This window comes from Scyliorhinus torazame, chromosome 26 (genome assembly GCF_047496885.1).
Source record: "Scyliorhinus torazame isolate Kashiwa2021f chromosome 26, sScyTor2.1, whole genome shotgun sequence".
Lineage (NCBI taxonomy): Eukaryota > Metazoa > Chordata > Chondrichthyes > Carcharhiniformes > Scyliorhinidae > Scyliorhinus > Scyliorhinus torazame.
In genome coordinates, this window is record NC_092732.1 from 24,956,918 (window position 1) to 24,980,574 (window position 23,657).

At 57.5% G+C, this 23,657-nt stretch overlaps 2 protein-coding genes across 2 annotated transcripts in view; both read right to left on the reverse strand.

Moving 5' to 3' along the window:
• LOC140402849 (NAD(P)H-hydrate epimerase-like) overlaps window positions 1-23,657 on the reverse strand; it is a 923,606-nt gene that overhangs the window by 734,606 nt on the left and 165,343 nt on the right. The gene's annotated exons all lie outside the window — the stretch shown is intronic.
• LOC140402854 (aminopeptidase Ey-like) overlaps window positions 1-23,657 on the reverse strand; it is a 325,234-nt gene that overhangs the window by 137,255 nt on the left and 164,322 nt on the right. Inside the window, exons 8-10 of the mRNA XM_072490479.1 lie at window positions 10,077-10,142; window positions 9,929-9,994; window positions 4,664-4,839 (exon numbers count right to left, since the gene is read on the reverse strand). Of these exons, the coding sequence (XP_072346580.1) occupies window positions 4,664-4,839; window positions 9,929-9,994; window positions 10,077-10,142 (308 nt within the window). The remainder of the gene's footprint in view (window positions 1-4,663; window positions 4,840-9,928; window positions 9,995-10,076; window positions 10,143-23,657) is intronic.

Below are 23,657 nucleotides of genomic sequence, written 5' to 3' on the forward strand. Positions count from 1 at the left end.
CCTACAAGGAACATATTGGGCCTGTACCCTCCCCATTTCCTTTTATGAACGCACCCCCCACTGCTCTTCTGTAGATTTCACCACAAGTAACTCTCCCAGTCTACCTTGGCCAGGTCCTGCCTTATTTCACCAAAATCCGCTCTCCCCCAAACCAAAACCTTTTTTTGCAACTTGTCCATAACAAACTCAAATTGCGCCATGTTGTGATCGCTATTACCAAAGTGCTCCCCCACCATCACATCAACCACCTGTCCAGCTTCATCCCCCAGAATTAGGTCTGGCACCGCACTACATATGGAGCTAAAAGGTTCTCCTGTATACTTTTTTAAGATCTGCACTCCCTCTGAGCCCACACAGTGACTATCCCAACTAATGTTGGGAAAGTTGAAATCACCTAATACAATTACCCTTTAAAACCTCGAATTGCGCACATATTTGCTCCTCAATTTCCCGCTGACAATCTGGGGGTCCACAATAAACACCTGTCAATGTGGCTGCCTTTACTTTATTCCTTAACCCTACACACAATGCTTCATTTGATGCCCCCTCCAAGATATCATCTCTCCTTACCACAGTAACTGACTCCTTAACTAATAGTGCAATCCCTCATCCTCTTTTACCGCCCTCCACCTGAAGATTCTATATCCCGGGATGCTGAGCTGCCAATCCTGCCCCTCCCCAGCCATGTTTCTATGACGGCCGCGATCTCACAATTCCACGTGTCAATCCTCGCCCTTAACTCATCCGTTTTACCTGTAATACTCCTGGCATTAAAGTAGATGCCATCCACCCTTGTATTACTCCCTTGAAACTAACTATGGCTGTATTCCCTCTGACTTGCTTTTCTGTGATACACTGTCTCCCTATTCTGCTAAGTGTCTGCGACCCCTCCCCCTCTGCCGAATTAATTTAAGCTCCCCCCAACAGCTCTAGCAAGCCCGCCAGCAAGGATGTTAATCCCGCTCTGGTTCAGATACAGACCATCCCGCTTGTACAGGACCCACCTCCCCCAGAAAAAGTCCCAGTGGTCCAGGAATCGAAAACCATCCCGCCCCCCCGCACCAACTCTTAAGTCACGCATTCATCTGCGCTATTCTCCTATTTCTGTACTTGCCAGCAGGAGGCACTGCAAGTAACTCAGAGATTACAGCCCAATTCTCTCGGTTTCTCCGAGAGTAAAGATACAGATGGTCTCTGTTCCTCCCAGACACTCGGAGTAAAGACTCAGATTCCCTCAGTTCCACCCAGAGTGAAATGGTTTCTATTCTTGTAATGATTCTCTAATTCTCTAACCCAGGGGGTGCCGCACTGTGGGAGGGTCAGTACTGAGGGAGCGCCGCACTGTGGGAGGGTCAGCACTGAGGGAGTGCCGCACTGTCAGAGAGTCAGTACTGAGGGAGCGCCGCACTGTCGGAGGGTCAGTACTGAGGGAGCGCCGCACTGTCGGAGGGTCAGTACTGAGGGAGTGCCGCACTGTGGGAGGGTCAGTACTGAGGGAGCTCCGCACTGTCGGAGGGTCAGTACTGAGGGAGTGCCGCACTGTCGGAGGGTCAGTACTGAGGGAGCGCCGCACTGTGGGAGGGTCAGTACTGAGGGAGTGCCGCACTGTCGGAGGGTCAGGACTGAGGGAGCGCCGCACTGTGGGAGGGTCAGGACTGAGGGAGCTCTGCACTGTCGGAGGGTCAGTACTGAGGGAGCGCCACACTGTGGGAGGGTCAGGACTGAGGGAGCGCCGCACTGGAGGAGTGTCAGTACTGAGGGAGCACCGCACTGTCGGAGGGTCAGTACTGAGGGAGCGCCGCACTGTGGGAGGGTCAGTACTGAGGGAGCTCTGCACTGTCGGAGGGTCAGTACTGAGGGAGCTCTGCACTGTCGGAGGGTCAGTACTGAGGGAGCGCCGCACTGTGGGAGGGTCAGTATTGAGTGAGTACCGCACTGTGGGAGGGTCAGTACTGAGGGAGCACCGCACTGTTGGAGGGTCATTACTGAGGGAGCGCCGCACTGTCGGAGGGTCAGTACTGAGGGAACGCCGCAATGTCGGAGGGATGGTACTGAGGGAGCACCGCACTGTGGGAGGGTCAGTGCTGAGGGAGCGCAGCACTGTCAGAGGGTCAGTACTGAGGGAGTGCCGCACTGTCGGAGGGTCAGTACTGAGGGAGTGCCGCACTGTGGGAGGGTCAGTACTGAGGGAGTGCCGCACTGTCGGAGGGTCAGTACTGAGGGAGCACCGCACTGCGGGAGGGTCAGTACTGAGGGAGCGCCGCACTGTTGGAGGGTCAGTACTGAGGGAGTGCCGCACTGTCAGGGGGTCAGTACTGAGGGAGCGCCGCACTGTCGGAGGGTCAGTACTGAGGGAGCGCCGCACTGTCGGAGAGTCAGGACTGGGGGAGCGCCGCAATCTCCGAGGTTCAGTACTGAGGGAGCGATGCACTGTTGGAGGGTCAGTACTGAGGGAGTGCCGCACTGTCAGGGGGTCAGTACTGAGGGAGCGCCGCACTGTCGGAGGGTCAGTACTGAGGGAGCGCCGCACTGTCGGAGAGTCAGGACTGGGGGAGCGCCGCAATCTCCGAGGTTCAGTACTGAGGGAGCGATGCACTGTCGGAGGGTCAGTACTGAGGGAGTGCCGCACTGTCGAAGGGTCAGTTCTGAGGGAGTGTTGCACTGTCGGAGGGCCAGTACTGAGGGAGAGCCGCACGCTCGGAGGGTCAGTACTGAGGGAGTGCTGCACTGTGGGAGGGTCAGGACTGAGGGAGCGCTGCACTGTGGGAGGGTCAGTACTGAGGGAGCGCTGCACTGTCAGAGGGTCAGTGCTGAGGGAGTGCTGCACTGTGGGAGGGTCAGTACTGAGGGAGCGCCGCACTGTCAGAGGGTCAATACTGAGGGAGCGCCGCACTGTTGGAGGGTCAGGACCGAGGGAGCGCCGCATTGTCGGAGGGTCAGTACTGAGGGAGAGCCGCACTGTCGGAGGGTCAGTATTGAGGGTGCGCCGCACTGTCGGAGGGTCAGTACTGAGGGAGCGCCACACTGTCACAGGGTCAGTACTGAGGGAGCGCCGCACTGTCGGAGGTCAGTACTGAGGGAGCGCCGCACTGTTGGAGGGTTAGTACTGAGGGAGTGCCGCACTGTGGGAGGGTCAGTGCAGAGGGAGCGCCGCACTGTCGGAGGGTCAGTACTGAGGGAGTGCTGCACTGTGGGAGGGTCTGTACTGAGGGAGTGCCGCACTGTCGGAGTGTCAGTATTGAGGGAGCGCCGCACTGTCGGAGGGTCAGTACTGAGGGAGTGCCGCACTGTCAGAGGGTCAGTACTGAGGGAGCGCCGCACTGTCGGACGGTCAGTACTGAGGGAGCGCCGCACTGTCGGAGAGTCAGGACTGAGGGAGCGCCGCACTGTGGGAGGGTCAGTACTGAGGGAGCGCTGCACTGTGGGAGGGTCAGTACTGAGGGAGCACCGCACTGTCGGACGGTCAGTACTGAGGGAGCGCCGCACTGTGGGAGGGTCAGTACTGAGGAAGTGCCGCACTGTGGAAGAGTCAGTATGTGGGCCAGCTGCACTGTCAGAGGGTCAGTACTGCGGGAGCGCCGCAGTGTCGGACGGTCAGTACTGAGGGAGCGCCGCACTGTCGGACGGTCAGTACTGAGGGAGCGCCGCACTGTCGGAGAGTCAGGACTGAGGGAGCACCGCAATCTCCGAGGTTCAGTACTGAGGGAGCGATGCACTTTCTGAGGGTCAGTACTGAGGGAGCACCGCACTGTCGGAGGGTCAGTACTGAGGGAGCACCGCACTGTCAGAGGGTCAGTACTGGGGGAGTGCCGCACTGTCGGAGGGTCAGTACTGAGGGAGCGCTGCACTGTCAGACGGTCAGTACTGAGGGTGCACCGCATTGTTGGAGGGTCAGTACTGAGGGAGCTCCGCACTGTCGGAGGGTCAGTACTGAGGGAGTGCCGCACTGTCAGAGGGTCAGTACTGAGGGAGCACCGCACTGTCGGAAGGTCAGTACTGAGGGAATGCTGCACTGTCGGAAGGGCAGTACTGAGGAAATGCTGCACTGTCGGAGGGCCAGTACTGAGGGAGTGCCACACTGTCAGAGGGTCAGTACTGAGGGAGCACTGCACTGTCAGAGAGTCAGTACTGAGGCCCCGCACTGTCGGAGGGTCAGTACTGAGGGATTGCCGCACTGTCGGAGGGTCAGTACTGAGGGATTGCCGCACTGACGGAGGGTCAGTACTGAGGGAGCACCGCACTGAGGCAGGGTCAGTACTGAGGGAGCGCCGTACTGTCGGAGGGTCAGTACTGAGGGAGCACTGCACTGTCGGAGGGTCAGTACTGAGGGAGTGCTGCACTTTCGGAGGGTCAGTACTGAGGGAGCACCGCACTGAGGCAGGGTCAGTACTGAGGGAGCGCCGTACTGTCGGAGGGTCAGTACTGAGGGAGCACTGCACTGTCGGAGGGTCAGTACTGAGGGAGCACCGCACTGAGGCAGGGTCAGTACTGAGGGAGCACTGAACTGTCACAAGGTCGGTAGTGCTGTTGGAAATTTCCAGAAGCTGTGGCCCATCCCTGTGCGCCGTGTGACCTGTGGCAGCCATCCTTTGCTTCAGCAGGGTCCATTTCAAGTGAGATTTGATGAAAATGCTCGTCGTGTCTTGGGTCCTGTTTTACTCACCCGAGCTTTGATGGTCTGGAGACGTTGGCCAAGCTGTCGAGGAGGAAATGTTTCTGGGTGACAAGGCCGGATGTGGTGTTTATGGTGACCACTGGGTAGCCCATCTGTAAGACCCACGTGTCCAGGATGGAGCCCAGGCTGTCGGGTAACTTCACCGTCGATTGATTGTTCAAGGCCTACAAACGGGAAAACGAGAAAGAGTTTTCATGAGGCAATGGACCAGCTTTTCTTTAAACCTTGTCGCCAAATCCCTCCATCCTCTCCACCCCACTTCTGCGACCCTCTCTCGTCCCAAAGTGTGCCTTCTGACAGGCAAGGGAGCAGGACTGAAGGCTGAATGGCCTTCTTCTGTTTTGAATACTCCTTTACCGCATTCTTTCACGCTCTCCACCCCGCCATCCTCCCCACCCAATGCTTGCTATTTCACACCCCATCGCGCACCCCCATGTCCAGATTCGCACAGGGACCCTGTTCGCCAATCACCCCCTCTGCTTGCTGACCCTGCACAGGCTCCTGGCCACGGCAACACCTCCAGTTTACTATTCCCATCCTCCCTTTCGAATCCGTCCATGGTCCTCACCCCCTCCCTGTCTCTGTAACCTACTCCAGTCCCTACACCCCCTCCCTGTCTCTGTAACCTCCTCCAGCCCCTACACCCCCTCCCTTCCTCTGTAACCTCCTCCAACCCCTACACACCCTCCCTATCTCTGTAACCACGTCCAGCCCCTACACCCCTCCCTATCTCTGTAACCTCCGCCAGCCCCTACACCCCCTCCCTATCTCTGTAACCTCCTCCAACCCCTACACCCCCTCCCTATCTCTGTAAACTCCTCCAGCCCCTACAACACCTCCCTATCTCTGTATACTCCTCCAGCCCCTACACCCTCTCCCTATCTCTGTAACCTCCACCAGCCCCTACACCCTCTCCCTATCTCTGTAACCTCCTCCAGCCTCTACACCCCCTCCCTATCTCTGCAACCTCCTCCAGCCCCCTCGACCCCTTCCTATCTCTGTAACCTCCTCCAGCCCCGACATCCCCCTCCCTATCTCTGTAACCTCCTCCATCCCCTACACCCCCTCCCTATCTCTGTAACCTCCTCCAGCCCCTACACCCCTCCCTATCTCTGTAACCTCCTCCAGCCCCTACACCCCCTCCCTATCTCTGTCACCTCCTCCAACCCCTACACCCCCTCCCTATCTCTATAAACTCCTCCAGCCCCTACAACACCTCCCTATCTCTGTATACTCCTCCAACCTCTACACCCCCTCCCTATCTCTGTAAACACCTCCAGCCCCTACACCCACTCCCTATCTCTGTAACCTCCTCCAGCCCCTACACCCCCTCCATATCTCTGTAACCTCCTCCAGCCCCTACAACACCTCCCTATCTCTGTAACCTCCTCCAGCCCCAACACCCACTCCCGATCTCTGTAACCTCCTCCAGCCCCTACAACACCTCCATATCTCTGTAACCTCCTCCAGCCCCTACAACACCTCCTTATCTCTGTAACCTCCTCCAGCGCCTACACTTCCTCCCTATCTCTGTAACCCCCTCCAGCCCATACACTCCCTCCCTATCTCTGTAACCTCCTCCAGCCCCTACACCCCCTCCCACCTCTGTAACCTCCTCCAGCCCCTACACACCCCTCCCTATCTCTGTAACCTCCTCCAGCCCCTACACACCCTACCTGTCTCTGTAACCCCCTCCAGCCCCTACAACCCCTCCCTATCTCTGTAACCCCATCCAGACCCTACACTCCCTCCCTATCTCTGTAACCTCCTCCAGCCCCTACACCCCCTCCCTATCTCTGTAACCCCACCCAGACCCTTCACCCCCTCCCTATCTCTGTAACCCCCTCCAGCACATACACCCCCTCCCTGTCTCTGTAACCCCCTCCAGCCACTACAACACCTCCCTATCTCTGTAACCTCCTCCAGCCCCTACACCGCCTCCCTATCTCTGCAACCTTCTCCAGCCCCTACACCCTCTCCCTATCTCTGTAACATCCTCCGCCCCTACACACCCTCCATATCTCCGTAACCTCCTCCAGCCCCTACAGCCCCTCCCTATCTCTGTAACCTCCTCCAGCCACTACACCCTCTCCCTATCTCTGTAACCTCCTCCAGTACCTACACCCCCTCCCCATCTCTATAACCTCCTCCAGCCCCTACACCCCTCCCTATCTCTGTAACCCCCTCCAGCCACGACACCCCCTCCCTATCTCTGTAACCTCCTCCAGCCCCTACACACCCTCCCTATCTCTGTAAACCCCTCCAGCCCCTACAACACCTCCCTATCTCTGTAACCTCCTCCAGCCCCTACACGCCCTCCATATCTCTGTAACCTCCTCCAGCCCCTACACCCACTCCCTATCTCTGTAACGCCCTCCAGCCCCTACAACCCCTCCCTATCTCTGTAACCTTCTCCAGCCCCTACACCCTCTCCCTATCTCTGTAACATCCTCCGCCCCTACACACCCACCCTATCTCCATAACCTCCTCCAGCCCCTACACCCCTCCCTATCTCTGTAACCTCCTCCAGCCACTACACCCTTTCCCTATCTCTGTAACCTCCTCCAGCCCCTACACCTCCCTATCTCTGTGACCTCCTCCAGTCCCTTCAACCCCTCCATATCTCTGTAACATCCTCCAGCCCCTACTCCCCCTCCCTGTCTCTGTAACCCCCTCCAGCCACTACAACACCTCCCTATCTCTGTAACCTCCTCCAGCCCCTACACCGCCTCCCTATCTCTGCAACCTTCTCCAGCCCCTACACCCTCTCCCTATCTCTGTAACATCCTCCGCCCCTACACACCCTCCCTATCTCCGTAACCTCCTCCAGGCCCTACAGCCCCTCCCTATCTCTGTAACCTCCTCCAGCCACTACACCCTCTCCCTATCTCTGTAACCTCATCCAGTACCTACACCCCCTCCCCATCTCTATAACCTCCTCCAGCCCCTACACCCCTCCCTATCTCTGTAACCCCCTCCAGCCACGACACCCCCTCCCTATCTCTGTAACCTCCTCCAGCCCCTACACACCCTCCCTATCTCTGTAAACCCCTCCAGCCCCTACAACACCTCCCTATCTCTGTAACCTCCTCCAGCCCCTACACGCCCTCCATATCTCTGTAACCTCCTCCAGCCCCTACACCCACTCCCTATCTCTGTAACGCCCTCCAGCCCCTACAACCCCTCCCTATCTCTGTAACCTTCTCCAGCCCCTACACCCTCTCCCTATCTCTGTAACATCCTCCGCCCCTACACACCCTCCCTATCTCCATAACCTCCTCCAGCCCCTACACCCCTCCCTATCTCTGTAACCTCCTGCAGCCACTACACCCTTTCCCTATCTCTGTAACCTCCTCCAGCCCCTACACCTCCCTATCTCTGTGACCTCCTCCAGTCCCTTCAACCCCTCCATATCTCTGTAACATCCTCCAGCCCCTACTCCCCCTCCCTATCTCTGTAACCTCCTCCAGCCCCTACACCCCCCTCCCTATCTCTGCAACCACCTCCAGCCCCCTCGACCCCTCCCTATCTCTGTAACCTCCTCCAGCCCCGACACCCCCCTCCCTATCTCTGTAACCTCCTCCACCCTTACACCCCCTCCCTATCTCTGTAACCTCCTCCAGCCCCTACACCCCCCCCTATCTCTGTAACCTCCTCCAGTACCTACACCCCCTCCCCATCTCTATAATCTCCTCCAGCCCCTACACGCCATCCCTATCTCTGTGACATCCTCCAGCCCCGACACCCCCTCACTATCTCTGTAACCTCCTCCAGTCCCTACACCCCCTCCCCATCTCTGTAACCTCCTCCAGCCCCTACACCCCTCCATATCTCTGTAACCTCCTCCAGTGCCTACACCCCATTCCTATCTCTGTAACCTCCTCCCTACACCCTCTCCCTATCTCTGTGACATCCTCCAGCCCCGACACACCCTCCCTATCTATGTAAACTCCTCCAGTCCCTACACCCCCTCCCCATCGCTGTAACCTCCTCCAGCTCCTACACCCCCTCCCTATCTCTGTAACCTCCTCCCTACACCCTCTCCCTATCTCTGTAACCTCCTCCAGCCCCTACACCCCCTCCCTATCTCTGTAACCTCGTCCAGCCCCTACACCCCCTCCCTATCTCTGTAACCTCCTCCAGCCCCTACACCCCCTCCCTATCTCTGTAACCTCCTCCAGCCCCAACACACCCTCCCTATCTCTGTAACCTCCTCCAGCCACTACACCCCCTCCCTATCTCTGTAACCCCCTCCAGCCCCTACACCCCCTCCCGATCTCAGTAACCTCGTCCAACGCTACACCCCCCTCCCTATCTCTGTAACCTCCTCCAGATCCTACACCCCCTCCCTATCTCAGTAACCTCCTCCACCCCTACACCCCCCTCCCTGTCTCTGTAACCTCCTCCAGCCCCTACACACCCTCCCTATCTCTGTAACCCCCTCCAGCCCCGACACCCCCTCCCTATCTCTGTAACCTCCTCCAGCCCCTACACCACCCTCCCTATCTCTGTAACCTCCTCCAGCCCCTACACCCCCTCCCTATCTCTGTAACCTCCTCCAGCTCTTACACCCCCTCCCTATTTCTGTAACCTCCTCCAGCCCCTACACCCCCTCCCTATCTCTGTAACCTCCTCCAGCCCCTACACACCCTCCCTACCTCTGTAACCTCCTCCAGCCCCTACACCCCCTCCCTATCTCTGTAACCTCCTCCAGCCCCGACACCCCCCTCCCTATCTCTGTAACCTCCTCCAGCCCCTACACCCCCTCCCTATCTCTGTAACCTCCTCCAGCCCCTACACCCCCCTCCCTATCTCTGTAACCTCCTCCAGCCCCTACACCCCCTCCCTATCTCTGTAACCTCCTCCAGCCCCTACACCCTCTCCCTATCTCTGTAACCTCCTCCAGCCTCTACACCCCCTCCCTATCTCTGCAACCACCTCCAGCCCCCTCGACCCCTCCCTATCTCTGTAACCTCCTCCAGCCCCGACACCCCCCTCCCTATCTCTGTAACCTCCTCCTGCCCCTACACCCGCTCCCTATCTCTGTAACCCCCTCCAGCCCCTACACTCCCTCCCGATCTCTGTAACCTCCTCCAGCCCCTACACCCCCTCCCTATCTCTGTAACCTCCTCCAGCCCCTACTCCCCCCGCCCTATCTCTGTAACCTCCTCCAGCCCCTACACCCCCTCCCTATCTCTGTAACCTCCTCCCGCCCCTACACCCCCTCCCTTGCTGATGAGGGGTTGTGATTACCTCCTGCAGGTGAGTGCGGAGGTCAGCGTAGGTTGCTGTCTTGAAGCTGAACTCCTTCAGGTAGCTCTGTAAGAGTTTGAGGCGTTAGTTCGGAGGTTGCTAGGCAGTGACAGAAGACACATTCAATCAAAATGGCCGCCTCTCTTACCACCATGCCACGGAGGAACACGCTCTCCGACAGGAAACTTGAAACCATTCGCAGAACAGCTGCCCCCTGTTGGAAAGGACAGACATTATCAATGGGGATTGGGGGCACCCACCATTGCTGAGGGAGTGTCGCACTGTCGCAGGGTCAGTCCTGAGGGAGCACCGCGCTGTGGGAGGGTCAGTACTGAGGGAGTGTCGCACTGTGGGAGGGTCAGTACTGAGGGAGCGCCGCAGTGTGGGAGGGTCAGTACTGAGGGTGCGCCGCACTGTCGGAGGGTCAGTACTGAGGGAGCGTCGCACTGTCGGAGGGTCAGTACTGAGGGAGCGGCGCACTGTCGGAGGGTCAGTACTGAGGGAGCGCCGCACTGTGGGAGGGTCAGTACTGAGGGAGCGTCGCACTGTCGGAGGTTCAGTACTGAGGGAGCGCAGCACTGGCGGAGAGTCAGGACTGAGGGAGCGCCGCACTGTCGGAGGGTCAGTACAGAGGGAGCGCCGCACTGTCGGAGGGTCAGTACTGAGGGAGTGTCGCACTGTGGGAGGGTCAGTACAGAGGGAGCGCCGCACTGTCGGAGGGTCAGTACAGAGGGAGCGCCGCACTGTCAGAGGGTCAGTACTGAGGGAGTGTCGCACTGTAGGAGGGTCCGTACTGAGAGAGTGTCGAACTGTGGGAGGGTCAGTACTGAGGGAGTGTCGCACTGTCGGAGGGTCAGTACTGAGGGAGCGCCACACTGTCGGAGGGTCAGTACTGAGGGAGTGCTGCACTGTCGGAGGGTCAGTGCTGTGGGAGTGTCGCACAGTAGGAGGGTCAGTACTGAGGGAGTGCCGCACTGTGGGAGGGTCAGTACTGAGGGAGTGCTGCACTGTCGGAGGGTCAGTGCTGTGGGAGTGTCGCACAGTAGGAGGGTCAGTACTGAGGGAGTGCCGCACTGTCGGAGGGTCAGTACTGAGGGAGTGCCGCACTGCCAGAGGGTCAGTACTGAGGGAGTGCCGCACTGACGGAGGGTCAGTACTGAGGGAGTGCCGCACTGTCGGAGGGTCAGTACTGAGGGAGCGCCGCACTGTCGGAGGGTCAGTACTGAGGGAGTGCCGCACTGTCGGAGGGTCAGTACGAGGGAGCGCCGCACTGTGGGAGAGTCAGTACTGAGGGAGTGCTGCACTGTCGGAGGGTCAGTACTGAGGGAGGGCCGCACTGTCGGAGGGTCAGTACTGAGGGAGCGCCGCACTGTGGGATGGTCAGTGCTGAGGGTGCGCCGCTCTGTCGGAGGTTCAGTACTAAGGGAGCGTCGCACTGTCAGAGGGTCAGTACTGAGGGAGCGTCGCACTGTCGGAGGGTCAGTACTGAGGGAGTGCCGCACTGTGGGAGGGTCAGTACTGAGGGAGCGCCACACTGTGGGAGGGTCAGTACTGAGGGAGCGTCGCACTCTCAGAGGGTCAGTACTGAGGGAGTGCCGCACTGTCGGAGAGTCAGCACTTGAGTGAGTGCCGCACTGTCGGAGGGTCAGTACTGAGGGAGTTTCGAACTGTGGGAGGGTCAGTACTGAGGGAGTGTCGCACTGTCGGAGGGTCAGTACTGAGGGAGTGCCGCAGTGTCGGAGAGTCAGTACTGAGGGAGCGCCGCACTGTCGGAGGGTCAGTACTGAGGGATCGTTGCACTGTGGGAGGGTCAGTACTGAGGGAGCGCCGCACTGTCAGAGGGTCAGTACTGAGGGAGCGTCGCACTGTCGGAGGGTCAGTACTGAGGGAGTGCCGCACTGTGGGAGGGTCAGTACTGAGGGAGCGTCGCACTGTCGGAGGTTCAGTACTGAGGGAGCGCAGCACTGTCGGAGAGTCAGCACTGAGGGAGCGCCGCACTGTCGGAGGGTCAGTACAGAGGGAGCGCCGCACTGTCGGAGGGTCAGTACTGAGGGAGTGTCGCACTGTGGGAGGGTCAGTACAGAGGGAGCACCGCACTGTCGGAGGGTCAGTACAGAGGGAGCGCCGCACTGTCGGAGGGTCAGTACTGAGGGAGTGTCGCACTGTGGGAGGGTCAGTACTGAGGGAGTGTCGAACTGTGGGAGGGTCAGTACTGAGGGAGTGTCGCACTGTCGGAGGGTCAGTACTGAGGGAGCGCCGCACTGACGGAGGGTCAGTACTGAGGGAGTGCTGCACTGTCGGAGGGTCAGTGCTGTGGGAGTGTCGCACAGTAGGAGGGTCAGTACTGAGGGAGTGCCGCACTGTGGGAGGGTCAGTACTGAGGGAGTGCCGCACTGTTGGAGGGTCAGTGCTGAGGTAGCGCTGCACTGTCGGAGGGTCAGTACTGAGGGAGTGCCGCACTGCCAGAGGGTCAGTACTGAGGGAGTGCCGCACTGACGGAGGGTCAGTACTGAGGGAGTGCCGCACTGACGGAGGGTCAGTACTGAGGGAGTGCCGCACTGTCGGAGGGTCAGTACTGTGGGAGCGCCGCACTGTCGGAGGGTCAGTACTGAGGGAGCGCCACACTGTCGGAGGGTCAGTACGAGGGAGCGCCGCACTGTGGGAGAGTCAGTACTGAGGGAGTGCTGCACTGTTGGAGGGTCAGTGCTGAGGTAGCACTGCACTGTCGGAGGGTCAGTACTGAGGGAGCGCCGCACTGTCGGAGGGTCAGTACTGAGGGAGCGCCGCACTGTGAGAGGGTCAGTACTGAGGGAGCACCGCACTGTGGGAGGTTCAGTACTGAGGGAGCGCCGCACTGTGGGAGGGTCAGTACTGAGGGAGCGTCGCACTCTCAGAGGGTCAGTACTGAGGGAGTGCCGCACTGTCGGAGAGTCAGCACTTGAGGGAGTGCCGCACTGTCGGAGGATCAGTACAGAGGGAGCGCCGCACTGTCGGAGGGTCAGTACTGAGGGAGTGTCGAACTGTGGGAGGGTCAGTGCTGAGGGAGCGCCGCAGTGTCGGAGGGTCAGTACTGAGGGAGCGTCGCACTGTCGGAGGGTCAGTACTGAGGGAGCGTCGCACTGTCGGAGGGTCAGTACTGAGGGAGCGTCGCACTGTCGGAGGGTCAGTACTGAGGGAGCGCCGCACTGTCGGAGGGTCAGTACTGAGGGAGCGTCGCACTGTCGGAGGGTCAGTACTGAGGGAGTGCCGCACTGTGGGAGGGTCAGTACTGAGGGAGCGCCGCACTGTGGGAGGGTCAGTACTGAGGGAGCGTCGCACTCTCAGAGGGTCAGTATTGAGGGAGCGCCGCACTGTCGGACGGTCAGTACTGAGGGAGTGCCGCAGTGTCGGAGGGTCAGTACTGAGGGAGCGCCGCACTGTCGGAGGGTCAGTACTGAGGGATCATTGCACTGTGGGAGGGTCAGTACTGAGGGAGCGCCGCACTGTCGGAGGGTCAGTACTGAGGGAGCGCCGCACTGTGGGAGGATCAATACTGAGGGAGCACCGCACTGTGGGAGGGTCAGTACTGAGGGAGCGCCGCACTGTCGGAGGGTCAGTACTGAGGGAGCGCCGCACTGTGGGAGGATCAATACTGAGGGAGCACCGCACTGTGGGAGGGTCAGTACTGAGGGAGCGCCGCACTGTCGGAGGGTCAGTACTGAGGGAGCGCCGCACTGTGGGAGGATCAATACTGAGGGAGCGCCGCACTGTGGGAGGGTCAGTACTGAGGGAGCGCCGCACTGTCGGAGGGTCAGTACTGAGGGAGCGCCGCACTGTGGGAGTGTAAGTACTGAGGGAGCGTCGCACTCTCAGAGGGTCAGTATTGAGGGAGTGCCGCACTGTCGGAGAGTCAGCACTTGAGGGAGTGCCGCACTGTCGGAGGGTCAGTACAGAGGGAGCGCCGCACTGTCGGAGGGTCAGTACTGAGGGAGTGTCGAACTGTGGGAGGGTCAGTACTGAGGGAGTGTCGCACTGTCGGAGGGTCAGTACAGAGGGAGCGCCGCACTGACGGAGGGTCAGTACTGAGGGAGTGCTGCACTGTCGGAGGGTCAGTGCTGTGGGAGTGTCGCACAGTAGGAGGGTCAGTACTGAGGGAGTGCCGCACTGTGGGAGGGTCAGTACTGAGGGAGTGCCGCACTGTTGGAGGGTCAGTGCTGAGGTAGCGCTGCACTGTCGGAGGGTCAGTACTGAGGGAGTGCCGCACTGCCAGAGGGTCAGTACTGAGGGAGTGCCGCACTGACGGAGGGTCAGTACTGAGGGAGTGCCGCACTGACGGAGGGTCAGTACTGAGGGAGTGCCGCACTGTCGGAGGGTCAGTACTGTGGGAGCGCCGCACTGTCGGAGGGTCAGTACTGAGGGAGTGCCGCACTGTCGGAGGGTCAGTACGAGGGAGCGCCGCACTGTGGGAGAGTCAGTACTGAGGGAGTGCTGCACTGTTGGAGGGTCAGTGCTGAGGTAGCACTGCACTGTCGGAGGGTCAGTACTGAGGGAGCGCCGCACTGTCGGAGGGTCAGTACTGAGGGAGCGCCGCACTGTGAGAGGGTCAGTACTGAGGGAGCACCGCACTGTGGGAGGGTCAGTACTGAGGGAGCGCCGCACTGTGGGAGGGTCAGTACTGAGGGAGCGTCGCACTCTCAGAGGGTCAGTACTGAGGGAGTGCCGCACTGTCGGAGAGTCAGCACTTGAGGGAGTGCCGCACTGTCGGAGGATCAGTACAGAGGGAGCGCCGCACTGTCGGAGGGTCAGTACTGAGGGAGTGTCGAACTGTGGGAGGGTCAGTGCTGAGGGAGCGCCGCAGTGTCGGAGGGTCAGTACTGAGGGAGCGTCGCACTGTCGGAGGGTCAGTACTGAGGGAGCGTCGCACAGTCGGAGGGTCAGTACTGAGGGAGCGTCGCACTGTCGGAGGGTCAGTACTGAGGGAGCGCCGCACTGTCAGAGGGTCAGTACTGAGGGAGCGTCGCACTGTCGGAGGGTCAGTACTGAGGGAGTGCTGCACTGTGGGAGGGTCAGTACTGAGGGAGCGCCGCACTGTGGGAGGGTCAGTACTGAGGGAGCGTCGCACTCTCAGAGGGTCAGTATTGAGGGAGCGCCGCACTGTCGGACGGTCAGTACTGAGGGAGTGCCGCAGTGTCGGAGGGTCAGTACTGAGGGAGCGCCGCACTGTCGGAGGGTCAGTACTGAGGGATCATTGCACTGTGGGAGGGTCAGTACTGAGGGAGCGCCGCACTGTCGGAGGGTCAGTACTGAGGGAGCGCCGCACTGTGGGAGGATCAATACTGAGGGAGCACCGCACTGTGGGAGGGTCAGTACTGAGGGAGCGCCGCACTGTGGGAGGGTCAGTACTGAGGGAGCGCCGCACTGTCGGAGGGTCAGTACTGAGGGAGCGCCGCACTGTGGGAGGATCAATACTGAGGGAGCGCCGCACTGTGGGAGGGTCAGTACTGAGGGAGCGCCGCACTGTCGGAGGGTCAGTACTGAGGGAGCGCCGCACTGTCGGAGGGTCAGTACTGAGGGAGCGCCGCACTGTGGGAGTGTAAGTACTGAGGGAGCGTCGCACTCTCAGAGGGTCAGTATTGAGGGAATGCCGCACTGTCGGAGAGTCAGCACTTGAGGGAGTGCCGCACTGTCGGAGGGTCAGTACAGAGGGAGCGCCGCACTGTCGGAGGGTCAGTACTGAGGGAGTGTCGAACTGTGGGAGGGTCAGTACTGAGGGAGTGTCGCACTGTCGGAGGGTCAGTGCTGAGGGAGTGCCGCAGTGTCGGAGGGTCAGTACTGAGGGAGTGCCGCAGTGTCGGAGGGTCAGTACTGAGGGAGTGCCGCACTGTCGGAGGGTCAGTACTGAGGGAGTGCCGCAGTGTCGGAGGGTCAGTACTGAGGGAGCGCCGCACTGTCGGAGGGTCAGTACTGAGGGAGCGCCGCACTGTCGGAGGGTCAGTACTGAGGGAGCGCCGCAATGTCGGAGGGTCAGTACTGAGGGAGCGCCGCACTGTCGGAGGGTCAGTACTGAGGGAGCGCCACACTGTGGGAGGGTCAGTACTGAGGGAGCGCCGCACTGTCGGAGGGTCAGTACTGAGGGAGCGCCGCACTGTGGGAGGGTCAGTACTGAGGGAGCGCCGCACTGTCAGAGGTTCAGTACTGAGGGAGTGCCGCACTGTCGGAGGGTCAGTACTGAGGGAGCGCCGCACTGTCGGAGGGTCAGTACTGAGGGAGCGCCGCACTGACGGAGGGTCAGTACTGAGGGAGCGCCGCACTGTGTGAGGGTCAGTACTGAGGGAGCGTCGCACTGTCGGAGGGTCAGTACTGAGGGAGCGCCGCACTGTCGGAGGGTCAGTACTGAGGGAGCGCCGCACTGACGGAGGGTCAGTACTGAGGGAGTGCCGCACTGTCGAAGGGTCAGTACTGAGGGATCGCGTGTCGACAGGCTATTGGTGGAGGGATGCCAGGTCCTGATAGGATCTTCCACCTACTGGGGATAAAGTTCTGCTTAATAAAGCCTTCAATTGACATTACCTCAACCTGCCTCGCGTCATATTGACGGTGCTACAATTTATTAAGCAGAATTTAAATTGACGAAAACGACGTGGGAACATGGAGCTCCGAATCACCCCGGAGTGCCTGCGCATCGCACCCCAAGCAGCTAACTCGGCCTCTATCTTCAAGCACTGGCTGGCATGCTTTGAGGGCTACCTCCGAACGGCCCCCGGCACACCGACTGACGAACAAAAGATGCAGGTCCTCTATTCCAGGGGGAGTCCCAATGTCTACTCCCTCATCGAGGACGAGGACGGTTTCACCGGTGCCCTCGCCGCGCTGAAGGATATCTACATCCGGCCCGCCAACCAGGTTTTTGCTCGCTACCAGCTCGCCACACGACGGCAATTTCCGGGGGAATCGCTGGACGAGGTTTATAACGCCCTGCAGATCCTGGGTCGAAACTGCAACTGCCCGGCGGTCACAGCGAGTGAACACACAGAGCTCCTGGTCCGCGATGCGTATGTGGCAGGTTTGGCCTCTTCCCAGATCCGCCAGAGACTTCTGGGGAAAGAATCTCTGGGACTTACAGAAGCTCGGGCCCTGGCGGCATCCCTCGATGTGGCCTCGCGTAACGCCCGCGCCTACGCCCCCGACCGCACTACAGCCTCTTGGGCTCCGTGGACCCCCGCTGCGGTCGACTCTCCGACACCCCCCCCACCCCCGCAAACCTGCGCGGCCAAAACACCAGACCAACCGGGGGGGGGCCCCGCTGCTATTTTTGCGTCCAGCCGAAACACCCTCGGCAGCGCTGCCCGGCCCGCGCGGCTACCTGCAAAAGCTGCGGGAAGAAGGGCCACTACGCGACGGTGTGGAAGTCCCGCGGGGTCGCCGCTATCTCCGGGGAAAAAACGGGACCACAGACCCAGCCCCCCAGCGATCCACGTGCGACCAACGGACGCCGCCATTTTGGACCCCGGACGCCACGAGCGAGAGATGGGCGTCGCCATTTTGTCCACCCCCGATCGCACTCGATCCGTGGACGCCGCCATCTTGGCTGAAGGACCCCGACACAGACGGCCACATACTGCCTGATTACGATGCTCAACTTCAACAACCACGTCTGGCTTCGACGACCCTCGACCAGTCGCGACCCCGGACCCTCCAGACTGCAACCACTACAGTCCTAGCGAATGGCTACGAGACGCCGTGTCTTATCGACTCTGGGAGCACGGAGAGCTTCATTCATCCGGACACGGTAAGGCGCTGTTCCCTCGTAATTCGGCTAAGCACCCAGAAAATTTTCCTGGCGGCGGGATCCCACTCCATTCAGATCACGGGGTTCTGCATCGCTAACCTAACGGTGCAGGGGAGGGAGTTCCGAAATTACCGGCTGTATGTCCTCCCCCATCTCTGTGCGCCCACACTCCTAGGGTTGGACTTCCAATGCAACCTCCAGAGTTTAACATTTAAATTTGGCGGCCCTATACCCCCACTGACTGTCTGCGGCCTCGCGACCCTCAAGGTTGAACCGCCTTCCTTGTTTGCGAACCTCACCCCGGATTGCAAACCCGTCGCCACAAGGAGCAGACGGTACAGCGCCCAGGACCGAGCATTTATCCGGTCCGAAGTCCAGAGGCTGCTGAAGGAAGGCATCATCCAGGCTCGCAACAGCCCTGGAGAGCACAGGTGGTAGTTGTTAAGACCAGGGAGAAACAGAGGATGGTCACCGACTATAGTCAGACCATCAACAGGTACACTCAGCTAGATGCGTACCCTCTCCCCCGCATATCCGACATGGTCAATCGGATTGCACAGTACAAGGTCTTTTCCACCGTGGACCTCAAGTCCGCCTACCACCAGCTCCCCATCCGTCCCGGTGACCGCAACTATACTGCCTTCGAAGCAGACGGGCGGTTATACCACTTTTTAAGGGTTCCATTCGGCATCACGAACGGAGTCTCGGTCTTCCAACGCGCGATGGACCGAATGGTTGACCAGCACGGTTTACGGACCACGTTCCCGTATCTCGACAACGTCACCATCTGCGGCCACGACCAGCAGGACCACGATGCCAATCTCCAAAAATTCTTCCAGACCGCTCACGCCCTGAACCTCACTTACAACAAAGAGAAATGCGTGTTCCGCACCGACCGTCAAGCCATCCTGGGCTACGTAGTGCGAAATGGAGTGATAGGCCCCGACCCTGAACGCATGCGCCCCCTCATGGAGTTCCCTCTTCCCCACTGTGCCAAAGCCCTGAAACGCTGCCTGGGCTTCTTTTCTTATTACGACCAGTGGGTTCCACAATATGCCGACAAGGCCCGCCCGTTAATCCAGTCCACTACTTTTCCCCTGTCGACAGAGGCTTGCCAGGCCTTTAGCCGCATCAAAGCGGATATCGCAAAGGCCACGATGCGCGCCATCGACGAGTCCCTCCCCTTCCAGGTCGAGAGCGATGCATCGGATGTAGCTCTGGCGGCCACCCTCAACCAAGCGGGCAGACCCGTGGCCTTTTTCTCCCGAACCCTCCACGCTTCATAAATCCGCCAATCCTCAGTGGAAAAGGAGGCACAAGCAATAGTGGAAGCTGTGCGACACTGGAGGCATTACCTGGCCGGTAGGAGATTCACTCTCCTCACTGACCAACGGTCATAGAAACATAGAACGATACAGCGCAGTACAGGCCCTTCGGCCCACGATGTTGCAACGAAACAAAAGCCATCTAACCTACACTATACCATTCTCCATATGCTTATCCAATAAACTTTTAAATGCCCTCAATGTTGGCGAGTTCACTACTGTAGCAGGTAGGGCATTCCACGGCCTCACCACTCTTTACGTAAAGAACCTACCTCTGACCTCTGTCCTATATCTATTACCCCTCAGTTTAAAGTTATGTCCCCTCGTGCCAGCCATTTCCATCCGCGGGAGAAGGCTCTCACTGTCCACCCTATCTAACCCCCTGATCATTTTGTATGCCTCTATTAAGTCTCCTCTTAACCTTCTTCTCTCCAACGAAAACAACCTCAATTCCATCAGCCTTTCCTCATAAGATTTTCCCTCCATACCAGGCAACATCCTGGTAAATCTCCTCTGCACCTGCTCCAAAGCCTCCACGTCCTTCCTATAATGCAGTGACCAGAACTGTACGCAATACTCCAAATGCGGCCGTACCAGAGTTCTGTACAGCTGCAACATGACCTCCCGACTCCGGAACTCAATCCCTCTACCAATAAAGGCCAACACTCCATAGGCCTTCTTCACAACCCTATCAACCTGGGTGGCAACTTTCAGGGATCTATGTACATGGACACCTAGATCCCTCTGCTCATCCACACTTCCAAGAACTTTACCATTAGTCAAATATTCCGCATTCCTGTTATTCCTTCCAAAGTGAATCACCTCATACTTCTCTACATTAAACTCCATTTGCCACCTCTCAGCCCAGCTCTGCAGCTTATCTATATCCCTCTGTAACCTGCTACATCCTTCCTCACTGTCGACAACACCACCGACTTTAGTGTCGTCTGCAAATTTACTCACCCACCCTTCTGCGCCTTCCTCTAGGTCATTGATAAAAATGACAAACAGCAACGGCCCCAGAACAGATCTTTGTAGTACGCCACTTGTAACTGAACTCCATTCTGAACATTTCCCAGCAGCCACCACACTCTGTCTTCTTTCAGCTAGCCAATTTCTGATCCACATCTCTAAATCACCCTCAATCCCAGCCTCCGTATTTTCTGCAATAGCCTACCGTGGGGAACCTTATCAAACGCTTTACTGAAATCCATATACACCACATCAACTGCTCTACCCTCGTCTACCTGTTCAGTCACCTTCTCAAAGAACTCGATAAGGTTTGTGAGGCATGACCTACCCTTCACAAAGCCATGCTGACTATCCCTGATCATATTATTCCTATCTAGGTGATTATAAATCTTGTCTCTTATAATCCCCTCCAAGACTTTACCCACTACAGACGTGAGGCTCACCGGTCTATAGTTGCCGGGGTTGTCTCTGCTCCCCTTTTTGAACAAAGGGACCACATTTGCTGTCCTCCAGTCCTCTGGCACTATTCCTGTAGCCAGTGATGACATAAAAATCAAAGCCAAAGGTCCAGCAATCTCTTCCCTGGCCTCCCAGAGAATCCTAGGATAAATCCCATCAGGTCCCGGGGGCTTATCTATTTTCAGCCTGTCCAGAATTGCCAACACCTCTTCCCTACGTACCTCAATGCCATCTATTCTAATAGCCTGGGTCTCAGCATTCTCCTCCACAACTGTGGCGCACAAAGACTCCGTGAGACAAACAGAGTGAAGTCGATGAGGCTTTATTAAGCGTGTCTGTTCCCCAGCAGCCCGATAGTAAACTGGCCTGCGGGGGAAGGCACCGGCTTCTTATACTTCGCCTTCAGGGCGGAGTATGAGGTCAACGGCCAACCAGGACCCGGGATCTGTCAGCCAATGACATTAGGGCTTCCAGTCCCACATGACCCCCAATACATACTACCACAACAACAATATCTTTTTCCTGAGTGAATACTGACGAAAAATATTCATTTAGTATCTCGCCTATCTCTTCAGACTCCACACACAATTTCCCATCCCTGTCCTTGACTGGTCCTACTCTGTCCCTAGTCATTCGCTTATTCCTGACATACCTATAGAAAGCTTTTGGGTTTTCCTTGATCCTTCCTGCCAAATACTTCTCATGTCCCCTCCTTGCTCGTCTTAGCTCTCTTTTTAGATCCTTCCTCGCTACCTTGTAACTATCCATCGCCCCAACTGAAACTTCACACCTCATCTTCACATAGGCCTCCTTCTTCCTCTTAACAAGAGATTCCACTTCTTTGGTAAACCACAGTTCCCTCGCTCGACGCCTTCCTCCCTGCCTGACCGGTACGTACTTATCAAGAACATGCAGTAGCTGATCCTTGAACAAGCCCCACTTATCCAGTGTGCCCAACACTTGCAGCCTACTTCTCCACCTTATCCCCCCCAAGTCACGTCTAATGGCATCATAATTGTCCTTCCCCCAGCTATAACTCTTGCCCTGCGGTGTATACTTATCCCTTTCCATCATTGACGTAAACGTCACCGAATTGTGGTCACTGTCCCCAAAGTGCTCTCCTACCTCCAAATCCAACACCTGGCCAGGTTCATTACAAAACCAAATCCAACGTGGCCTCGCCTCTTGTTGGTCTGTCAACATCTTGTGTCAGGAAACCCTCCTGCACATACTGTACAAAAAACGACCAATCTAATGTACTCGAACTATATCTTTTCCAGTCAATATTTGGAAAGTTAAAGTCTCCCATAATAACTACCCTGTTACTTTCGCTCTTATCCAGGATCATCCTTGCCATCCTTTCCTCTACATCCCTAGAACTATTTGGAGGCCTATAGAAGACTCCCAACAGGGTGACCTCTCCTTTCCTGTTTCTAACCTCAGCCCATACTACCTCGGAAGAAGAGTCCCCATCTAGCATCCTCTCCGCCACCGTAATACTGCTCTTGACTAGCAGCGCCACACCTCCCCCTCTTTTGCCTCCTTCTCTGAGCTTACTAAAACACCTAAACCCCGGAACCTGCAACATCCATTCCTGTCCCTGCTCTATCCATGTCTCCGAAATGGCCACAACATCGAAGTCCCAGGTACCAACCCATGCTGCCAGTTCCCCTACCTTATTTTGTATACTCCTGGCATTGAAGTAGACACACTTCAAACCACCTACCTGAACACTGGCCCCCTCCTGCGACGTCAAATCTGTGCTCCTGACCTCTATACTCTCATTCTCCCTTATCCTAAAACTACAATCCAGGTTCCCATGCCCCTGCTGCATTAGTTTAAACCCCCCCAGAGAGCACTAACAAATCTCCCCCCCCAGGATATTTGTGCCCCTCAGGTTCAGATGTAGACCATCCTGTCTGTAGAGGTCCCACCTTCCCCAGAAAGAGCCCCAGTTATCCAGAAATCTGAATCCCTCCCGCCTGCACCATCCCTGTAGCCACGTGTTTAACTGCTCTCTCTCACTATTCCTCATCTCACTATCACGTGGCACGGGCAACAACCCAGAGATAACAACACTGTTTGTTCTAGTTCTGAGCTTCCATCCAAGCTCCCTGAAAGCCTGCCTGACATCCTTGTCCCCTTTCATAGAACATAGAACATAGAACAATACAGCGCAGTACAGGCCCTTCGGCCCACGATGTTGCACCGAAACAAAAGCCATCTAACCTACACTATACCATTATCATCCATATGTTTATCCAATCAACTTTTAAATGCCCTCAATGTTGGCGAGTTCACTACTGTAGCAGGTAGGGCATTCCACGGCCTCACTACTCTTTGCGTAAAGAACCTACCTCTGACCTCTGTCCTATATCTATTACCCCTCAGTTTAAGGCTATGTCCCCTCGTGCTAGCCATTTCCATCCGCGGGAGAAGGCTCTCACTGTCCACCCTATCTAACCCTCTGATCATTTTGTATGCCTCTATTAAGTCTCCTCTTAACCTTCTTCTCTCTAATGAAAACAACCTCAAGTCCATCAGCCTTTCCTCATAAGATTTTCCCTCCATACCAGGCAACATCCTGGTAAATCTCCTCTGCACCCGCTCCAAAGCCTCCACGTCCTTCCTATAATGCGGTGACCAGAACTGTACGCAATACTCCAAATGCGGCCGTACCAGAGTTCTGTACAGCTGCAACATGACCTCCTGACTCCGGAACTCAATCCCTCTACCAATAAAGGCCAACACTCCATAGGCCTTCTTCACCACCCTATCAACCTGGGTGGCAACTTTCAGGGATCTATGTACATGGACACCTAGATCCCTCTGCTCATCCACACTTTCAAGAACTTTTCCATTAGCCAAATATTCCACATTCCTGTTATTCCTTCCAAAGTGAATCACCTCACACTTCTCTACATTAAACTCCATTTGCCACCTCTCAGCCCAGCTCTGCAGCTTATCTATATCCCTCTGTAACCTGCTAAATCCTTCCACACTATCGACAACACCACCGACTTTAGTGTCGTCTGCAAATTTACTCACCCACCCTTCTGCGCCTTCCTCTAGGTCATTGATAAAAATGACAAACAGCAACAGCCCCAGAACAGATCCTTGTGGTACTCCACTTGGGACTGAACTCCATTCTGAACATTTCCCATCAACCACCACCCTCTGTCTTCTTTCAGCTAGCCAATTTCTG